This window comes from Oncorhynchus keta, chromosome 30, assembly GCF_023373465.1.
Source record: "Oncorhynchus keta strain PuntledgeMale-10-30-2019 chromosome 30, Oket_V2, whole genome shotgun sequence".
Lineage (NCBI taxonomy): Eukaryota > Metazoa > Chordata > Actinopteri > Salmoniformes > Salmonidae > Oncorhynchus > Oncorhynchus keta.
Window position 1 is genome coordinate 5,519,650 of NC_068450.1, and position 23,421 is coordinate 5,543,070.

The 23,421-nt window shown below is 44.9% G+C and overlaps 2 protein-coding genes and 2 long non-coding RNA genes across 12 annotated transcripts in view; 3 read left to right on the forward strand and 1 right to left on the reverse strand.

Annotated features, from left to right (window-relative positions):
* The window catches only part of LOC118363913 (catenin alpha-1), a 263,089-nt gene extending 242,239 nt beyond the window's left edge, over positions 1-20,850 (forward strand). Inside the window, exons 18-20 of the mRNA XM_052487347.1 lie at positions 9,352-9,486; positions 19,015-19,227; positions 19,788-20,850. Of these exons, the coding sequence (XP_052343307.1) occupies positions 9,352-9,486; positions 19,015-19,227; positions 19,788-19,865 (426 nt within the window). The 3' untranslated portion in view covers positions 19,866-20,850. The remainder of the gene's footprint in view (positions 1-9,351; positions 9,487-19,014; positions 19,228-19,787) is intronic.
* On the reverse strand, positions 13,620-14,526 carry LOC127913836 (uncharacterized). Of its 4 annotated transcripts, XR_008086898.1 has the most exons (4): positions 14,392-14,526; positions 14,122-14,354; positions 13,900-14,084; positions 13,620-13,825 (listed from the first exon to the last, which is right to left on the reverse strand). It is a non-coding gene; the product is annotated as an uncharacterized LOC127913836 (long non-coding RNA). The 4 variants fall into 4 exon arrangements; XR_008086897.1 differs by lacking the exon at positions 14,392-14,526 and having other exon boundaries at positions 14,122-14,378; XR_008086896.1 differs by lacking the exon at positions 14,392-14,526 and having other exon boundaries at positions 14,196-14,377.
* On the forward strand, positions 14,677-18,092 carry LOC127913837 (uncharacterized). 6 transcript variants are annotated; one of them, XR_008086900.1, is made up of 6 exons: positions 14,677-15,794; positions 16,197-16,286; positions 16,510-16,636; positions 16,805-17,029; positions 17,501-17,852; positions 18,078-18,092. It is a non-coding gene; the product is annotated as an uncharacterized LOC127913837 (long non-coding RNA). The 6 variants fall into 6 exon arrangements; XR_008086903.1 differs by having other exon boundaries at positions 17,546-17,852; XR_008086902.1 differs by having other exon boundaries at positions 16,805-16,984.
* Positions 20,851-21,843: 993 nt separating the features above from the next.
* On the forward strand, positions 21,844-22,986 carry LOC127913712 (uncharacterized). The gene has a single exon (XM_052486954.1). It carries the CDS (start codon positions 21,844-21,846, stop codon positions 22,984-22,986), a length of 1,143 nt encoding a protein of 380 aa, XP_052342914.1.
* Positions 22,987-23,421: the final 435 nt, after the last annotated feature.

A 23,421-nucleotide genomic window follows, 5' to 3' on the forward strand; every position in this document is an offset into this window, starting at 1 on the left:
TTTATCTCAGGGATGTATACTGACAGACCTAGTGTACTTTATCTCAGTGATGTATACTGACAGACCTAGTGTACTATTTATATATATATATATTGTTTATATATAGTTCACTATTCTTAAAATCCACTCTGTAGGGAATATGGTGCCATTTTGGATTTTAACTCTAGACATGGTATCCGTCCTCCCACTCCTTGTTTGTGCTCTTCTTACGGGACGAGTGGTTATTTATCCACTGTCATTTCTTTGTTTGCAAAACATGCACTTATGCTAATTTCAGAGCAACATTTTTTTTTCATTTGTCAGTTTAGAAGCAGGTGAACATGAAGGAAGTTAAGTTAGCAGAGGGCTCTCAGAAAGACCTGGCAATGCTTCTGAAGAGAGAAAGGAGGGAGAGGAGCGCAAGGACAGGGAGGAGAGAGGAAGGAGGGCATAGGATGGAGGAGAGGGCGTAGGAGGAGAGGGCGTAGGAGGAGGAAGGTAGATGGGTGGAAGAGAGGGAGAGGAGGAGGAAGGTAGATGGGTGGAAGAGAGGGAGAGGAGGAGGAAGGTAGATGGGTGGAAGAGAGGGAGAGGAGGAGGAAGGTAGATGGGTGGAAGAGAGGAGAGGAGGAGGAAGGTAGATGGGTGGAAGAGAGGGAGAGGAGGAGGAAGGTAGATGGGTGGAAGAGAGGGAGAGGAGGAGGAAAGGTAGATGGGTGGAAGAGAGAAGGTAGGAGAGGGGAGGAGGAGGAAGGTAGATGGGTGGAAGAGAGGGAGAGGAGGAGGAAGGTAGATGGGTGGAAGAGAGGGAGAGGAGGAGGAAGGTAGATGGGTGGAAGAGAGGGAGAGGAGGAGGAAGGTAGATGGGTGGAAGAGAGGGAGAGGAGGAGGAAGGGAGAGGAGGAGGAAGGTGGATGAATGGAGGAGGAGGGAGAGGAGGAGGAAGGGAGAGGAGGAGGAAGGTGGATGGATGGAGGAGAGGGAGAGGAGGAAGGTAGCTGGAGGAGAGGGAGAGGAGGAGGAGGAAGAGTAGATGGATGGAGGAGAGGGAGAGGAGGAGGAAGGGAGAGGAGGAGGAAGGTGGATGAATGGAGGAGAGGGAGAGGAGGAGGAAGGGAGAGGAGGAGGAAGGTGGATGGATGGAGGAGAGGGAGAGGAGGAGGAAGGTAGCTGGAGGAGAGGGAGAGGAGGAGGAGGAAGGTAGATGGATGGAGGAGAGGAGGATGATAGATGGATGGTGGAGAGGGAGAGGAGGAAGGTAGCTGGAGGAGAGGGAGAGGAGGAGGAAGGGAGAGGAGGAGGAAGGTGGATGGATGGAGGAGAGGAGGATGATAGATGGATGGTGGAGAGGGAGAGGAGGAGGAAGGTAGATGGGTGAGGATGGAGGATGGATGAAGGGAGGGAGGAGAGTAAGTATAATACCCTGTTCAAGCTGAGACCAGCCATCACATGGTGCATTGCAGTGTCTGCTTTTTCCTGTTTAGGCAACCGTGATAATAGAACACAGAAACAAAACTATTATATAGATTTTTTTTACAAAAGTGAAATGTTTGAAAACGTGGGATTGTAAAATGGCATTGTAACTATGTTGTAGGCCTAAGTCCGCAAACAATCTGTCAACACAGAAACAGTGCTCTCCTGAACTTCCCACTTAGTTTTGTCCCAAACTGCACGCTATTCCCTATGACACAGCCTGAGTGCGTGACAGCAACGATGGATAAGCCCCCCCCACTCCCAAGACACAGACAGACAAGACATTTGATGTCATTAACGTGGTCTTGCTGGATAGTCTTTGTTAGGCTGTGAATCAGGTCTTTCTGGCCAAGGGGCCAGTCAACCGTCATCAATTGGCACCCTATTCCCTATATAGTGTACTACTCTAGACCAGGGCCTATAGGGGAAAAGGGTTTCCATTTGGGACATATCGCATGAGTCTGTCTGTCTGCTATCTGTTTCTAATAGACATTAAAAAGACACACAATACAACTACTACCACCACGACTACTACCACCACGACTACTACGACCACCACCGACCACCACCACGACTACCACCACCACGACTACCACCACCACGACTACCACCACCACGACTACCACCACCACGACTACCACCACCACGACTACCACCACGACGACTACACCACCACGACGACTACCACCACCACCGACTACCACCACGACGACTACCACCACGACGACTACCACCACGACGACTACCACCACGACTACCACCACCACCGACGACTACCACCACCACGACTACCACCACCACGACTACCACCACCACGACTACCACCACCACGACTACCACCACCACGACTACCACCACCACGACTACCACCACCACGACTACCACCACCACGACTACCACCACCACGACTACCACCACCACCACGACTACTACCACCACCACGACTACCACCACCACCACGACTACCACCACCACGACGACTACTACTACCACCACGACTACCACCACGACTACTACTACCACCACCACGACTACTACCACCACCACGACTACCACCACCACGACTACTACCACCACCACGACTACTACCACCACCACCACGACTACTACTACCACCACCACGACTACTACTACCACCACCACTACTACTACCACCACCACGACTACTACTACCACCACCACGACTACTACTACCACCACCACGACTACTACTACCACCACCACGACTACTACTACCACCACCACGACTACTACTACCACCACCACGACTACTACTACCCACCACCACGACTACTACTACCACCACCACGACTACTACTACCACCACCACCACGACTACTACTACCACCACCACCACGACTACTACTACCACCACCACCACGACTACTACTACCACCACCACCACTACTACTACCACCACCACCACCACGACTACTACTACCACCACCACGACTACTACTACCACCACCACCACCACGACTACTACTACTACCACCACCACGACTACTACTACTACCACCACCACGACTACTACTACTACCACCACCACGACTACTACTACTACCACCACCACGACTACTACTACCACCACCACCACGACTACTACTACTACCACCACCACGACTACTACTACCACCACCACCACTACTACTACTACTACCACCACCACACTACTACCACCACCACCACTACTACCACCACCACCACTACTACCACAACAACCACTACAACCACCACAACTACTACTGCTACCACTACTACTGCTACCACTATTACCACCTCTACTACTACTACTACTACTACTACTACCACAACCACCGCTACCACTACTACTGCTACACACTACCACCACCACTACTGCTACGCTACCACTATTACCACCTCTACTACCACCACCACTTCTACTACCACCACCACTTCTACTACCGCTACTACTACTACTACTACTACTACTACTACTACTACCACCACCACCTAACATCATCACTACCATCACCACCACTATCACCATCATCACTACCACTACTACCATCACCACTACCATCACTAATCACAATAATCATCACTAATCACAACTATCATCACCACCATCACATCGATCATCACTACCATGACTACCACCATCACTACTATCACCACCATCAACAACACCACCACTATCGCTGCCACCACTATCACCACACCATCACATCTATCATCACCACTATCACAACCATCACTACAACACTATCACGACGACCATCACCACCACTATCATCACTAATCACATCAAACATGACTATTATCACATCTACCATCACCACCACCATCACATCTATCATCACCACTATCACGTCTATCATCACCACCATCACCACTATCACATCTACCATTACCACCATCACCACTATCACATCTACCATCACCACCATCACCACTGTCACATCTATCATCACCACCACTATCACATCTATCATCACCACCATCACTACTATCATCTATCATCACCACCATCACTACTACATCTATCATCATCACTCTATCATCACCACCATCACTACTATCACATCTATCATCACCACCATCACTACTATCACATCTATCATCACCACCATCACTACTATCACATCTATCATCACCACCATCACCATCACTATCATCACCACCATCACTACTATCACATCTATCATCACCACCATCACTACTATCACATCTATCATCATCCACCATCACTACTATCACATCTATCATCACCACCTGTCACTACATCACATCACCATCACCACCATCACCACTATACATCTATCATCACCACCATCACTACTATCACATTCTATCATCACCACCATCACTACTATCACATCTATCATCACCACCATCACTACTATCACATCTATCATCACCACCATCACTACATTATCACATTCTATCATCACCACCATCACTACTATCAACATTCTATCATCACCACCACCACTATTACTGCCACTACCATTACTATCTACCATTACCACTACAACCATTCTATCATCACCACCATCACTACTATCACGTCTATCATCACCACCAATCACTACTATCACATCTATCATCACCACCATCACTACTATCCAGCGATCTATCATCACCACCATCACTACTATCACTAAATCTATCATCACCACCATCACTACTATTCACATCTATCATCACCACCATCACTACTATCCACGTCTATCATCACCACCATCACTACTATCACATCTATCAGTGGTCACCACCATCACTGAACTATGCCCTTCTATCATCATCACCATCACTACTATCACAGCTCCTATCATCACCACCATCACATCTATCAGGGATCAGCCTGGAGGTCTAGGTCATCACCACCATCACTACTATCACGTCTATCATCACCACCATCACTACTAGAACTCTATCATCACCACCATCACTACTATGACGTCTATCATCACCACCATCACTACTAATCGGGAGATGACAAGTCTATCATCACCACCATCACTACTATCATGTTGTCTATCATCACCACCATCACTACTATCACAGGGTCTATCATCACCACCATCACTACTATCACATCTATCATGGAACGGGCAGGTCACTACTATCAGACACTAGTTGACAGGCTACAGAAGAGGCTACGTTAATGCAAGGAGATTATCATCACCACCATCACTATATCACATCTATCATCACCACCATCACTACTAAACATCTATCATCACCACCATCACTACTATCACATCTATCATCACCACCATCACTACTATCACATCTATCATCACCACCATCACTACTATCACATCTATCATCACCACCATCACTACTATCACATCTATGAAACAAAGACAGCTATGTAGCTAGCTACCACTAAACTAATCACCAGTCGTTCATCACTACACCACCATCACTACTATCACATCTATCATCACCACCATCACTACTATCACGTCTATCATCACCACCATCACTACTATCACGTCTATCATCACCACCATCACTACTATCACATCTATCATCACCACCGTCACTACTATCACATCTATCATCACCACCATCACTACTATCACATCTATCATCACCACCACCATTACTACTACAACATTACTATATCATCACCACTATCACATCTATCATCACCACCGTCACTACTATCACATCTATACCATCACCACCATCACTACTATCACATCTATCATCACCACCATCACTACTATCACGTCTATCATCACCACCACCACACTACTATCACGCCATTCTATCATCACCACTATCACATCTGTCATCACCACCATCACCACTATCACATCTACCATCACCACAGTCACCATCTATCATCACCACTATCACTGCCATCACCACCACTATCAACATCTATCATCACCACCATACACAACACCACCACTAACATCATCACCACTATTACTATCACTGCCACCACCATTACCACTACAACCATTACTATCATCACCACCACCATCATCACCACCACCACACTATCATCATTACTATCACTGCCATTACCATTACCACTACAACCATTACTATCACTGCCACAACCATTACCACTACAACCATTACTATCACTGCCACAACCATTACCACTACAACCATTACTATCACTACCACCACCATTACCACTACAACCATTACTATCACTGCCACCACCATTACCACTACAACCATTACTATCACTGCCACAACCATTACCACTACAACCATTACTATCACTGCCACTACCATTACCACTACAACCATTACTATCACTGCCACTACCATTACCACTACAACCATTACTATCACTGCCACCACCATTACTATCACTGCCATTACCATTACCACTACAACCATTAATATCACTACCACCACCATTACCACTACAACATTACTATCACTGCCATTACCACTACAACCATTACTATCACTGCCACCACCATTACCACTACAACACTACAGCCATTACTATCACTACCATTACCACTACAACCATTACCACTGCACCACCATTACCACTACAACCATTACTATCACTGCCACCATTACCACTACAACCATTACTATCACTGCCACCACCATTACCACTACAACCATTACTATCACTGCCACTACCATTACTATCACTGCCATTACATTACCACTACAACCATTACTATTACTGCCACCACCATTACTATCACAGCCATTACCATTACCACTACAACCATTAATATCACTGCCACTACCATTACCACTACAACATTACTATCACTGCCACTACCATTACCACTACAACCATTACTATCACTGCCACCACCATTACCACTACAACATTACTATCACTGCCATTACCACCACCATTACCACTACAACCATTACTATCACTACCATTACCACTACAACCATTACTATTACTGCCACTACCATTACTATCACTGCCATTACCATTACCACTACAACCATTAATATCACTGCCACCACCATTACCACTACAACATTACTATCTCTGCCATTACCACTACAACCATTACTATCACTGCCACCACCATTACCACTACAACATTACTATCACTGCCACCACCATTACCACTGCCACAACATTACTATCACTGCCATTACCACTACAACCATTACTATTACTGCCACTACCATTACTATCACTGCCATTACCATTACCACTACAACCCATTCACTGCCACCACCATTACCACTACAACATTACTATCACTGCCACCACCATTACCACTACAACCATTACTATCACTACCATTACCACTACAACCATTACTATCACTGCCACTACCATTACCACTACAACATTAATATCACTACCACTACCACCACCATTACCACTACAACCATTACTATCACTGCCACTACCATTACCACTACAACCATTACTATCACTGCCACCACCATTACCACTACAACATTAATATCACTGCCACCACCATTACCACTACAGCCATTACTATACCACTGGCCACTACCATTACCACTACAACCATTACTATCACTGCCACCACCATTACCACTACAGCCATTACTATCACTACCACTACAACCATTACTATCACTGCCACCACCATTACCACTACACAACCATTACTATCACTGCCATTACCACCAGCCATTACATTACCACTACAACCATTACTATCACTGCCACCACCATTACCACTACAGCCATTACTATCACTACCACTACAACCATTACTATCACTGCCACCACCATTACCACTACAACCATTACTATCACTGCCACCACCATTACCACTACAACCATTACTATCACTACCACTACAACCATTACTATCACTGCCACTACCATTACCACTACAACCATTACTATCACCATTACCACTACAACCATTACTATCACTGCCACTACCATTACCACTACAACCATTACTATCACTGCCACTACCATTACCACTACAACCATTACTATCACTGCCACCACCATTACCACCACCATTACTATCACTGCCACCACCATTACCACTACAACCATTACTATCACTGCCACTACCATTACCACTACAACCATTACTATCACTGCCACTACCATTACCACTACAACCATTACTATCACTACCACTACAACCATTACTATTACTGCCACTACCATTACCACTACAACCATTACTATTACTGCCACTACCATTACCACTTCAACCATTACTATCACTGCCACCACCATTACCACGACAACCATTACTATCACTGCCACCACCATTACCACTACAACCATTACCACTACAGCCATTACTATCACTACCATTACAACCATTACTATTACTGGCACCACCACTACCACTACAACCATTACTATTACTGGCACCACCATTACCACTACAACCATTACTATCACTACCACCACCACTACCACTACAACCATTACTATCACTACCACCACCACTACCACTACAACCATTACTATCACTACCACCACCACTACCACTACAACCATTACTATCACTACCACCACCACTACCACTACAACCATTACTATCACTGGCACCACCATTACCACTACAACCATTACTATCACTACCACTACCACCACCACTACCACTACAACCATTACTATCACTGCCACCACCATTACCACTACAACCATTACTATCACTACCACCACCATTACCACTACAACCATTACTATCACTACCACCACCACTACCACTACAACCATTACTATCACTGCCACCACCATTACCACTACAACCATTACTATCACTACCACCACCATTACCACTACAACCATTACTATCACTACCACCACCACTACCACTACAACCATTACTATCACTACCACCACCATTACCACTACAACCATTACTATCACTGCCACCACCACTACCACTACAACCATTACTATCACTGGCACCACCATTACCACTACAACCATTACTATTACTACCACTACAACCATTACTATCACTGCCACCACCATTACCACTACTTCCATTACTATCAGACTACCTTTACTAGTCAACCATTACTATCACTGCCACCACCATTACCACTACAACCTTTATGTCCTACTATCACTACCACTACCATTACAACCATTACTATCACTACCACCACCACTACCAATACTCTGCTCTGTCTCTGTCTGTCTGTCTCTCTCTCTGACTGTCTGTCTAACCCTCTCTCTCTCTGGGTATCTGGTCTCTCTCTGTCTCTCTCTGTCTGTCTCTCTATTAACACACTGCATTATCTTCTCTCTTATCTGTCCAGACTGCCTTTATGTCTCTATGTCTCTCTCTCTCTCTCTCTCTCTCTCTCTCTCTCTCTGTCTCTCTCTGTCTGTCTCTCTCTCTGTCTCTCTCGGTCTCTCCAGTGTCCAGAGCCTTTATGTCCTGCCTTTAGTGTCCAGACTGCCTTTATGTCCTAGTCTAACCCTCTCTCTCTCTCTCTCGGTCTCTCCAGTGTCCAGACTCAGCCTGTAAGCAGGACCTGTTGGCCTACCTGCAGCGTATTGCTCTGTACTGCCACCAGCTCAACATCTGTAGTAAGGTCAAAGCAGAGGTCCAGAACCTGGGAGGAGAGCTCGTGGTCTCTGGGGTAAGAACGGATGTGCTTTGTTACTAACACTTTACATGTGTAGTCTAGTGGTTCGAGCCAGGTAAGTCTCTTAAGAGTTTTGCACACCTGGATTGTACATTATTTGCACATTATTATTTTTTAAATCCTTCGAGCTCTGTCAAGTTGCTTGTTGATCATTGCTTGACAGCCATTTTCAGATCTTGCCATAGATTGTCAAGCCAATTTAAGTCAAAACTATAACTAGGCCACTGGAACATTCAATATCGCCTTGGTAAACAACAATGTTGTCCCGCTGAAAGGAAGTGTTTGTTGGAAAGCAGAGTGCCTGTGCTTAAATCTATTGTTTATTTTCATCCTAAACAACTCCCCGGTCCTTAATAATGATGAGCATACCCATAACATGATGCAGCCACCAACATTCTTGGAAATATGAAGTGGAACTCGGATTGGATTTGCCCTATACATTACACTAGGGTTTCAGGACATAAAGTTCATTTCTTTGTCAATTTTGTTTTTGCAGTTTTACTTTAGTGCCTTCCTGCAAACAGGATGCATGTTTTGAAATGTTTTCTGATTCAGCCTCGGTGTTCTCCTATCACAGCCATTAACCTCTTCACTGTTTTTTTTTTATAATATATTTATATTTTGTACCTCCCTTTTCTCCCCAATTTCGTGATATTCATTTACGATCTTGTCTCATCGCTGTAACTCCCCAACGGGATCGGAGAGGTGAAGGTCCAGTCATGTGTCTTAACACCCACTCGATTGAACGCTAGGAAACACAGATCAACTGACGACCAAGTCAGCTTGCAGGTGCCCGATTAACCTGGACGCTAAAGGAGACACCGATCAACTGACGACCAAGTCAGCTTGCCGACCCGTCACAAGGAGTCATTAGAGCGCGATGAGCCAAGTAAAGCGCCCCCGGCCAAACCCTCCTCTAACCTGGACGACACTGGGCCAATTGTGCTATCTATCGGACTCCCGGTCACTGCTGGTTGTGATACGAGTACCAGGCTTTGATGGCATTGCAACACTGCGATTCAGTGCCTTAAAACTGCTGCACTGCTCGGGACTGTTTACTCTTAACTGTTTTAGTCATTATTGGCCTCGTGGTGAAATTCCCAAGTGGTTTTCTTCCTCTCTGGCAGCTGAGTTGGGTTCGATGCCTGTATATCTTTATAGTGACTGGGTGCATTGATACACCATCCAAAGTAGAATTAATAACTTCACCGTGCTCAAAGGGATATTCAAGGTCTGCTTTTTCCTCATTTTTACCCATCTACCAATGAGTGCCCTTTTTTGTGAGGCCTTGGAAAACCTCCCTGGTCTTTGTGGTTGAATCTGTTTGATATTCACTGCTCGACTGAGGGACCTTACAGATAATTGTATGTCTAGGGTACACGGATTAAGTAGTTGTTAAACACTATTATTGCGCACAGAGTGAGTCCATGCAACTTATTATGTGAGTTAAGCACATTTTTACTCCTGAACTTATTTCGGCTTGTCATAACAAAGGGGTTGAATACTTATTGACTCAAGACATTTCAGCTTTTAATTTTTTTAATTATTTATTGTTACTTACACTATACATACATGTGGCCAACTGTGTTACGAACACTACATGCAGTGTAGTCTAGCTTTACACTGTTACTAACACTATACATGCTGTGTAGTCTAGCTTTACACTGTGTTAATAACACTACATGCTGTGTAGTCTAGCTTTACACTGTTAATAACACTATACATGCTGTGTAGTCTAGCTTTACACTGTTAATAACACTATACATGCTGTGTAGTCTAGCTTTACACTGTTACTAACACTATACATGCTGTGTAGTCTAGCTTTACACTGTGTTAATAACACTACATGCTGTGTAGTCTAGCTTTACACTGTTAATAACACTATACATGCTGTGTAGTCTAGCTTTACACTGTTAATAACACTATACATGCTGTGTAGTCTAGCTTTACACTGTTACTACCACTATACATGCTGTGTAGTCTAGCTTTACACTGTTACTACCACTATACATACTGTGTAGTCTAGCTTTACACTGTGTTAATAACACTACATGCTGTGTAGTCTAGCTTTACACTGTGTTACTAACACTATACATGCTGTGTAGTCTAGCTTTACACTGTTACTAACACTATACATGCTGTGTAGTCTAGCTTTACACTGTGTTAATAACACTACATGCTGTGTAGTCTAGCTTTACACTGTGTTAATAACACTACATGCTGTGTAGTCTAGCTTTACACTGTGTTAATAACACTACATGCCGTGTAGTCTAGCTTTACACTGTGTTAATAACACTATACATGCTGTGTAGTCTAGCTTTACACTGTGTTAATAACACTATACATGCTGTGTAGTCTAGCTTTACACTGTGTTAATTACATGCTGTGTACTAGCTTTACACTGTTAATAACACTACATGCTGTGTAGTCTAGCTTTACACTGTGTTAATAACACTACATGCTGTGTAGTCTAGCTTTACACTGTGTTAATAACACTACATGCTGTGTAGTCTAGCTTTACACTGTGTTAATAACACTATACATGCCGTGTAGTCTAGCTTTACACTGTGTTAATAACACTATACATGCTGTGTAGTCTAGCTTTACACTGTGTTACTAACACTATACATGCTGTGTAGTTTAGCTTTACACTGTGTCACTAACACTATACATGCTGTGTAGTCTAGCTTTACACTGTGTTACTAACACTATACATGCTGTGTAGTCTAGCTTTACACTGTGTTACTAACACTATACATGCTGTGTAGTCTAGCTTTACACTGTGTTAATAACACTACATGCTGTGTAGTCTAGCTTTACACTGTGTTACTAACACTACATGCTGTGTAGTCTAGCTTTACACTGTGATACTAACACTACATGCTGTGTAGTCTAGCTTTACACTGTGATACTAACACTACATGCTGTGTAGTCTAGCTTTACACTGTGATACTAACACTACATGCTGTGTAGTCTAGCTTTACACTGTGATACTAACACTACATGCTGTGTAGTCTAGCTTTACACTGTGATACTAACACTACATGCTGTGTAGTCTAGCTTTACACTGTGATACTAACACTACATGCTGTGTAGTCTAGCTTTACACTGTGTTACTAACACTATACATGCTGTGTAGTCTAGCTTTACACTGTGTTACTAACACTACATGCTGTGTCCTGCTTCTAGAGCCGCTGACCGCGGTACACGCATACCAGTAGGCATGGGTTCAAATCCCACCTGGGGCTCTTCTGACTCATACCTGGCCTTCTCTCCACTGTTCCATCTGTTTTAGAGAACTGTGTGTGAGAATTAACGCTGAATGATAAGAAATGGCTACCACTTTGATCTGCCTTGTTAGCCTGGGAAATGGGTAACTCATTGATCTGCCTTGGAAATGGGTAACTCATTGATCTGCCTTGGAAATGGGAAACCCATTGATCTGCCTTGTTAGCCTGGGAAATGGGAAACCCATTGATCTGCCTTGTTAGCCTGGGAAATGGGAAACCCATTGATCTGCCTTGTTAGCCTGGGAAATGGGAAACCCATTGATCTGCCTTGTTAGCCTGGGAAATGGGAAACTCATTGATCTGCCTTGGAAATGGGAAACCCATTGATCTGCCTTGTTAGCCTGGGAAATGGGTAACTCATTGATCTGCCTTGGAAATGGGTAACCATTGATCTGGAAATGGGAAACCCATTGATCTGCCTTGTTAGCCTGGGAAATGGGAAACCCATTGATCTGCCTTGTTAGCCTGGGAAATGGGAAACTCATTGATCTGCCTTGGAAATGGGAAACCCATTGATCTGCCTTGTTAGCCTGGGAAATGGGTAACTCATTGATCTGCCTTGGAAATGGGTAACTCATTGATCTGCCTTGGAAATGGGAAACCCATTGATCTGCCTTGTTAGCCTGGGAAATTGGTAACTCATTGATCTGCCTTGGAAATGGGTAACTCATTGATCTGCCTTGGAAATGGGTAACTCATTGATCTGCCTTGGAAATGGGTAACTCATTGATCTGCCTTGGAAATGGGTAACTCATTGATCTGTCTTGTTAGCCTGGGAAATGGGAAACCCATTATTGTAATTAATTTTGCCAAATTGCTAACTACCTGGTACCAAATTATCAATACATAACACTGTAAATTAAGTGGGAACCGATACATTCATTTAAAAAAATTATTATCACGTTAGATAACCTACCATGTAAATGTGCTCCAATACAAAACATCTGACTTCCATCTACATTAGTCTAGCTTTTAGTAACCTAGGGGTTCATCTACATTCTGTTACCTCATAGTAACCTAGGGGTTCATCTACATTCTGTTACCTCATAGTAACCTAGGGATTCATCTACATTCTGTTACCTCATAGTAACCTAGGGATTCATCTACATTCTGTTACCTCATAGTAACCTAGGGGTTCATCTACATTCTGTTACCTCATAGTAACCTAGGGGTTCATCTACATTCTGTTACCTCATAGTAACCTAGGGGTTCATCTACATTCTGTTACCTCATAGTAACCTAGGGGTTCATCTACATTCTGTTACCTCATAGTAACCTAGGGGTTCATCTACATTCTGTTACCTCATAGTAACCTAGGGATTCATCTACATTCTGTTACCTCATAGTAACCTAGGGGTTCATCTACATTCTGTTACCTCATAGTAACCTAGGGATTCATCTACATTCTGTTACCTCATAGTAACCTAGGGGTTCATCTACATTCTGTTACCTCATAGTAACCTAGGGGTTCATCTACATTCTGTTACCTCATAGTAACCTAGGGGTTCATCTACATTCTGTTACCTCATAGTAACCTAGGGGTTCATCTACATTCTGTTACCTCATAGTAACCTAGGGGTTCATCTACATTCTGTTACCTCGTAGTAACCTAGGGGTTCATCTACATTCTGTTACCTCATAGTATCCTAGGAATATGTTCCAAATGGCACCCTATTTCGTATATAGTGCGCCTCTTGACCAGAGCCCATACTACTGTGGTCTAAAGTAGTGTACTACATAGGGAATAGGGCTCTGGTCTAAAGTAGTGTACTACATAGGGAATAGGGCTCGGTATAAAGTAGTGCACTACATAGGGCTCTGGTCTAAAGTAGTGTACTACATAGGGAATAGGGCTCGGTATAAAGTAGTGCACTACATAGGGCTCTGGTCTAAAGTAGTGTACTACATAGGGAATAGGGCTCTGGTCTAAAGTAGTGTACTATATAGGGAATGGGGCTCTGGTCTAAAGTAGTGCACTATATAGGGAATGGGGCTCTGGTCTAAAGCAGTGCACTATATAGGGAATGGGGCTCTGGTCTAAAGTAGTGTACTACATAGGGAATAGGGTGCCATTTGTGTCGGTGTGTTAAAGTAGACAGTCTGACCTTTTTTGAAACAACTCAACATTTAATAACGAAGGTAATATTTTCACTTAGATTTCCTTCCTTGATATGAGAAGTCATATCTCTGGTCTAAAGTAGTGTACTACGTAGGGAATAGGGTGCCACTTAACCCAACCAAACTGAACTAAATGTATTTTACTCTTTTTAGTGAGTCATATTTCTTTATTTTTTAAATACACGTTTCATCCTCCTTTCAGTTATAAAATTTGCTCTGAATTTATCCACAAGGTTGCTTTTGTCAATTTTCAAAGCAAAACTGTAATTTAATCTTTCCTGGCCTCATTGAATAGCTGAATTTAAACTTAATAACCCGAGAAATAGCTTCCCATTAACTAATGATTTACAGCCGGTGTTTGATGCAGAATAAATAAATAAGATGAAAGAAATAATAACAGTATTATAAAAGTCCAAAATGACACCCTATTCTCTGTAGTGACACCACTACTTTTTGACCAGGGCTCAATAGGGCTCTGGTTAAAAGTAGTGCACTAAATAGAAAATAGGGTGTCATTTTGGACACAAACATTTTATATAAAGGCTTCCCTTTTTTCTTTTTCCTGTTTTCTTGTTAAGAGAGACTAGTGTCCCAAAATACCGTCACTTCTCCCAGTAGTTTAATTACTGGCTTAAAGGAATACCTCGGGATGTTGGCCATTTTTATGCCTCTGCACCTTGTAGAGTCCGTTTTTAATTGCGGCTGTTCTGAGGGCAAAATTATGTATGGAATTAGGTTCCATTTGGAGCACAACCCTGGTACTGCTCTGGACTCATTTTCAGTACAACCCTGGTACTGCTCTGGACTCATTTTCAGTACAACCCTGGTACTGCTCTGGACTCATTTTCAGTATACCCTGTTCACCACATGGTCAATCTGCTGCATGTTATTCAGGTATACCCTGTTCACCACATGGTCAATCTGCTGCATGTTATTCAGTTATACCCTGTTCACCACATGGTCAATCTGCTGCATGTTATTCAGTTATACCCTGTTCACCACATGGTCAATCTGCTGCATGTTATTCAGTTATACCCTGTTCACCACATGGTCAATCTGCTGCATGTTATTCAGTTATACCCTGTTCACCACATGGTCAATCTGCTGCATGTTATTCAGTTATACCCTGTTCACCACATGGTCAATCTGCTGCATGTTATTCAGTTATACCCTGTTCACCACATGGTCAATCTGCTGCATGTTATTCAGTTATACCCTGTTCACCACATGGTCAATCTGCTGCATGTCATTCAGTTATACCCTGTTCAAACATGGTCAATCCTGCATGTTATTCAGTTATACCCTGTTCACCACATGGTCAATCTGCTGCATGTTATTCAGTTATACCCTGTTCACCACATGGTCAATCTGCTGCATGTTATTCAGGTATACCCTGTTCAACATGGTCAATCTGCTGCATGTCATTCAGGTATACCCTGTTCACCACATGGTCAATCTGCTGCATGTTATTCAGTTATACCCTGTTCACCACATGGTCAATCTGTTGCAAGTTATTCAGTTATACCCTGTTCACCACATGGTCAATCTGCTGCATGTTATTCAGTTATACCCTGTTCACCACATGGTCAATCTGTTGCATGTTATTCAGTTATACCCTGTTCACCACATGGTCAATCTGCTGCATGTTATACCCTGTTCACCACATGGTCAATCTGCTGCATGTTATTCAGTTATACCCTGTTCACCACATGGTCAATCTGCTGCATGTTATTCAGGTATACCCTGTTCACCACATGGTCAATCTGCTGCATGTCATTCAGTTATACCCTGTTCACACGTGGTCAATCTGCTGCATGTTATTCAGTACCCTGTTTACCACATGGTCAATCTGCTGCATGTTATACCCTGTTCACCACATGGTCAATCTGCTGCATGTTATTCAGTTATACCCTGTTCACCACATGGTCAATCTGCTGCATGTTATTCAGTTATACCCTGTTCACCACATGGTCAATCTGCTGCATGTTATTCAGTTATACCCTGTTCACCACATGGTCAATCTGCTGCATGTCATTCAGTTATACCCTGTTTACCACATGGTCAATCTGCTGCATGTTATTCAGGTATACCCTGTTCACCACGTGGTCAATCTGCTGCATGTTATTCAGGTATACCCTGTTCACCACGTGGTCAATCTGCTGCATGTTATTCAGTTATACCCTGTTCACCACGTGGTCAATCTGCTGCATGTTATTCAGTTATACCCTGTTTACCACATGGTCAATCTGCTGCATGTTATACCCTGTTCACCACATGGTCAATCTGCTGCATGTTATTCAGTTAACCCTGTTCACCACATGGTCAATCTGCTGCATGTTATTCAGTTATACCCTGTTCACCACATGGTCAATCTGCTGCATGTTATTCAGTTATACCCTGTTCACCACATGGTCAATCTGCTGCATGTTATACCCTGTTCACCACATGGTCAATCTGCTGCATGTTATTCAGTTATACCCTGTTCACCACATGGTCAATCTGCTGCATGTTATTCAGTTACAACCCTGTTCACCACATGGTCAATCTGCTGCATGTTATACCCTGTTCACCACATGGTCAATCTGCTGCATGTTATTCAGTTATACCCTGTTCACCACATGGTCAATCTGCTGCATGTTATTCAGTTATACCCTGTTCACCACATGGTCAATCTGCTGCATGTTATTCAGTTATACCCTGTTCACCACATGGTCAATCTGCTGCATGTTATACCCTGTTCACCACATGGTCAATCTGCTGCATGTTATTCAGTTATACCCTGTTCACCACATGGTCAATCTGCTGCATGTTATTCAGTTATACCCTGTTCACCACATGGTCAATCTGCTGCATGTTATTCAGTTATACCCTGTTCACCACATGGTCAATCTGCTGCATGTCATTCAGTTATACCCTGTTTACCACATGGTCAATCTGCTGCATGTTATTCAGGTATACCCTGTTCACCACGTGGTCAATCTGCTGCATGTTATTCAGTTATACCCTGTTCACCACGTGGTCAATCTGCTGCATGTTATTCAGTTATACCCTGTTCACCACATGGTCAATCTGCTGCATGTTATTCAGTTATACCCTGTTCACCACATGACCAATCTGCTGCATGTTATTCAGTTATACCCTGTTCACCACATGGTCAATCTGCTGCATGTTATTCAGTTATACCCTGTTCACCACATGGTCAATCTGCTGCATGTTATACCCTGTTCACCACATGGTCAATCTGCTGGATGTACAACAGTCACACGGCTGCGGCCTTGTCCTGCTCTGAAGCCTTTACCCCGAGGCTCCATCATGTTGCACTTGACTTCTACAGTTCCAACTATTAACGTTGAAGTTCCCTCTCTCCCTTTTCCCTTTTCCAGGAGGTTTCCCAAGCATTCCTAGAGAGCCAGGTATTCCCCACCTTCAGATACAGTACAGTAACACTCAGGCTGCAGCCCAAACACCAACCTATTCCCTATTATAGTTGCGCTACTTTTGACCCAGAGCCTTAGGCCTTCTTGACCTATGTGCCCTAGTCAAAAGTAGTGCACTATATAGGGAATAGGAGGCCATTGGGGATGTAGCCCGAGACATTGGCTAAAGCCAGACACATAGGATCATATGAACTCCGTGTCCCTCTGATCAGTGAGGGTGGTGGTGGGAAACATTACAGGTGGAAATACAGGTTGTCTCTAACTGCTGATCTGGGGTCAGATATAATGTGCTCCCAAATTGCACCCTAATGCCGATAATAGTGCACTACTTTTCACCACGGGTCATTTTGGATGCATTTATATGTTTATACTGTATAATGTTCCCAAAGTTATCCTGGGAGATAGTTAGTTATCTGATCCTGGAGCTGTGGTTTAAGAGGACAACTTCTACCTCAAGCACTGGCTAACCTTGTCTCCTCCCTCTCCCTCTCTCCCTCTCTCTCCTCTCTCCCTCTCCTCCCTCTCTCTCCCTCCCTCTCTCTCTCCTCTCTCCCTCTCTCTCCTCTCTCTCTCCCTCTCTCTCCCTCTCTCTCCTCTCTCCCTCCTCTCTCTCTCCCCCTCTCTCCCTCCCTCTCTCTCCCTCCCTCTCTTCCTCTCTCCTCTCCCTCTTCCTCCAGGTGGACAGTGCCATGTCTCTGATCCAGGCAGCTAAGAACCTGATGAATACGGTGGTGTCCACGGTCAAGGCGAGCTACGTGGCCTCCACTAAGTACCAGAAGTCCATGGCCATGCAGTCCCTCAACATGCCTGCTATCTCCTGGAAGATGAAAGCCCCAGAGAAGAAACCTCTGGTCAAGAGAGAGAAACAGGAAGATGGATCCAACAACAAGGTAATGTGAATCAAGTTAAATCTCCTCTAAACTGATCACCCCCCCCCCCACAGGTAAATTGACTGAGAACATATTCTCATCAACGACCTGGGAAATAGTTGCAGGGGAGAGAAGGGGGATGAATGAGCCAATTAGAAGCTGTTGGATGATTAAGTGACCATGAGGGCCAGATTGGGAATTTAGCCAGGACACTGGGGTTAACACCCCTACTCTTAGGATAAGTGCCATGGGATCTTTAGTGACCACAGAAGAGTCGAGACACCCGTTTAATGTCCCATCTGAAAGACGGCACCTTACACAGGCCAGTGTCAATCACAATCACTGCCCTGGGGCATTGGGATATTTTATTTTAGACCATAGGAAAGATTGCCTCCTATTGGCCTTCCAGCACCACTTCCAGCAGCATCTGTTCTCCCATCCAGGGACTGACCAGGACCCACCCTGCTTAGCTTCAGAGGCAAACCAACAGTTAGATACAGGGTTTTATGCTGCTGGATTTAATGATGCAGGACACATTTCTGTGAGAACATACAATAAAATATTATCATCTCTTCTCTTAGGTCAAGAGGTCATCCCACAAGAAACACATCAACCCTGTCCAGGCCCTCAGCGAGTTCAAAGCCATGGATAGCATCTAGAGACGGAGCAGGAAGTCAGTCAGTGTGGTGAGAGGTGGAGGAGCTAGAAGGTTGAGATGCTGATGGAGCTGGCTAGATCAACTGTAATGTGTAGACACGGTTGGAGCTTCTTTTTTAATCTAGTCAAAAAAAAAGAAAGGGTGCATTTTTTTCCGGGGGAGGGGCGGGGTGAATGCATTTCTTATTTCCTTCCCCTGGCCTAGTCAGCTGTCTAGTTTGATGTGGTGTTGCTATGCAGGCTCGCTAAGGTTGAACACTATACACACACACACACACACACACACACACACAGAGGCCCTTAAGCTCACTCTTTCTCTACCAGTCTCTTTTTTTTTCCATTCAAACAACTGCATTGTGATAAGTCTCTAGCCTACTGTATAACTTCTCTACTGGAAAATAAGGTGATTTGGGTGGGTGGGTGATAGGGGGGGGGACAGCAACTAGACCAAGTAAAGGGTGTTTCTATTCCATTTGATTTTATTCCAGTGTTGGTATAAGATGGGGCGGTGGATTTCATTGATATTGTAAAAATCTAATTCTGTTCAAACGAATAATTTTGACCCCCGACCCTCTTATTTGAACCCCCCGACCCCAACCTGTGACGCGAGATCCCCTGTGTATTTTTATACCATGTCTTTCTACCATGTTTTATGATTGCGTGGATGGTGGGGAGGGTGTTGGAATGGTATTTCCGCTGTGTGTCGTATATGATATGATACGGTATTGTGTAGGTGCAGATCAGATGAGGCCTTTCCACCCAATGCAAACACATCTCTCTATCACTTTATTACTCTTGACTCAAGCGATAACTGGAGAGCATTTGGATGTGTATCTTTCCTTTCTCCGTGGATGTTTTTTTTTTTTTGGATAAATGTTTTAGTTTTAGCTTTTTGATTTAAAAAAAATTATAAAATAAAAGAGAAATTGATTTTTTTTTTCATTCTCAATGTATTCTCTCTGCTTATCTAATAAAAGTTTGATATTATCGTGTCGTTACCACTTTATACTTTATTATAAACTGAATAAATGTTTTATTTCCCCCTGTTGCTTTGGATAAAAGCGTCTGCTAAATGGCATATATTATTTTTTATTATTATTATTATTGTTAACCAGGTTATAAAGAGTAATCTGAATGAGGTCTTGTTGGTAACCAGGTTATAAAGAGTAATCTGAATGTCTTGTTGGTAACCAGGTTATAAAGAGTAATCTGAATGAGGTCTTGTTGGTAACCAGGTTATAAAGAGTAATCTGAACGAGGTCTTGCTGTTAACCAGGTTATAAAGAGTAATCTGAATGAGGTCTTGTTGTTAACCAGGTCATAAAGAGTAATCTGAATGAGGTCTTGTTGTTAACCAGGTTATAAAGAGTAATCTGAATGAGGTCTTGTTGGTAACCAGGTTATAAAGAGTCATCTGAATGAGGTCTTGCTGTTAACCAGGTCATAAAGAGTAATCTGAATGAGGTCTTGTTGTTAACCAGGTTATAAAGAGTAATCTGAATGAGGTCTTGTTGGTAACCAGGTTATAAAGAGTCATCTGAATGAGGTCTTGCGTGCCTCGCTGGATGCAGCAAAGCTAATAGAGAGAAGAGAATCATTCTCTCCCAGCCTTCTGGTTTAATACGTAACACTAGCCCATGGGGCTACACACACACACACACACACACACACACACACACACACACAGTCAGTGAGACTCATTAAATTAGCTGACATACACACTCTGTGTGTGTGATAGGTCACAGTGAGGCTGTGGAGGGTGTCTGGGGATCAGACAGGGCTGTGGAGGGGGTCTGGGGATCAGACCAGGGCTGTGGAGGGGGTCTGGGGATCAGACAGGGCTGTGGAGGGGGTCTGGGGATCAGACAGGGCTGTGGAGGGGGTCTGGGGATCAGACAGGGCTGTGGAGGGGGTCTGGAGATCAGACAGGGCTGTGGAGGGGGTCTGGAGATACAGACAGGGCTGTGGAGGGGTCTGGGGATGACAGGGCTGTGGAGGGGTCTGGGGATCAGACAGGGCTGTGGAGGGGGTCTGGGGATCAGACAGGGCTGTGGAGGGGGTCTGGGGATCAGACAGGGCTGTGGAGGGGGTCTGGGCATCAGACAGGGCTGTGGAAGGGGGTCTGGGGATCAGACAGGGCTGTGGAAGGGGGTCTGGGGATCAGACAGGGCTGTGGAGGGGGTCTGGGGATCAGACAGGGCTGTGGAGGGGGTCTGGGGATCAGACAGGGCTGTGGAGGGGGTCTGGGCATCAGACAGGGCTGTGGAAGGGGGTCTGGGGATCAGACAGGGCTGTGGAGGGGGGGGTCTGGGCATCAGACAGGGCTGTGGAAGGGGGTCTGGGGATCAGACAGGGCTGTGGAAGGGGGTCTGGGAATCAGACAGGGCTGTGGAAGGGGGTCTGGGCATCAGACAGGGCTGTGGAGGGGGTCTGGGGATCAGACAGGGCTGTGGAGGGGGTCTGGGCATCAGACAGGGCTGTGGAGGGGGTCTGGGCATCAGACAGGGCTGTGGAGGGGGTCTGGGCATCAGACAGGGCTGTGGAGGGGGGCTGGGCATCAGACAGGGCTGTGGAGGGGGTCTGGGCATCAGACAGGGCTGTGGAAGGGGGTCAGACAGGGCTGGAGGGCTGGGGGGGTCTGGGCATCAGACAGGGCTGTGGAAGGGGGTCTGGGCATCAGACAGGGCTGTGGAGGGGGTCTGGGGATCAGACAGGGCTGTGGAGGGGGTCTGGGCATCAGACAGGGCTGTGGGAGGGGGTCTGGGCATCAGACAGGGCTGTGGAAGGGGGTCTGGGGATCAGACAGGGCTGTGGAGGGGGTCTGGGGGAGGGGTCTGGGCATCAGACAGGGCTGTGGTGGGGGGTCTGGGCATCAGACAGGGCTGTGGAGGGGGTCTGGGCATCAGACAGGGCTGTGGAGGGGGTCTGGGCATCAGACAGGGCTGTGGAGGGGGTCTGGGCATCAGACAGGGCTGTGGAAGGGGGTCTGGGTATCAGACAGGGCTGTGGAAGGGGTCTGGGCATCAGACAGGGCTGTGGAGGGGGTCTGGGCATCAGACAGGGCTGTGGAGGCTTGAAGAGTTACGTTCACCAGGGCTTCCAGGCCCCATTGACTCTCAATGAGACCACCGTGCATCTTAAATGCCACCCTAAACCCTCTTCCCTATATAGTGCACTACTTCTGAGCAGGACTTTATAGGGATTGTCATTTGGGCCACAGCCCAGTGGCTAAGCAGCCAGATAGTCTGATCATTATTCCTCCTCCTAGCTCTGCTCCTGAGAAGGGAGGAGGAAGAAGAGAGGTGGGAGGAAGAAGAGAACTAGCGAGAAGCTTTTTTTCCCCATGAATTAGTTAAAGCAGTGAAGGCAATGTGGAAGTGTTAGCTGTGATGTTAGCTTGTGGTCCCATCAGCGTAGACTACCCCGTATCCCAAATGGCATCCTATTCACTTTATATATTGCACTACTGGACCCTGGTTAAAAAAAATAGTGTGCTTTGTAGGGAATAGGGTGCCATTTGGGATCATATAATAGCTCAGTAAAGTATGCAAGGATGGT

Excerpts from the sequence above, each read along its gene's own strand:
- LOC127913712 (XM_052486954.1), top strand. The coding sequence starts at position 21,844 with ATGACAGGGCTGTGGAGGGGTCTGGGGATCAGACAGGGCTGTGGAGGG.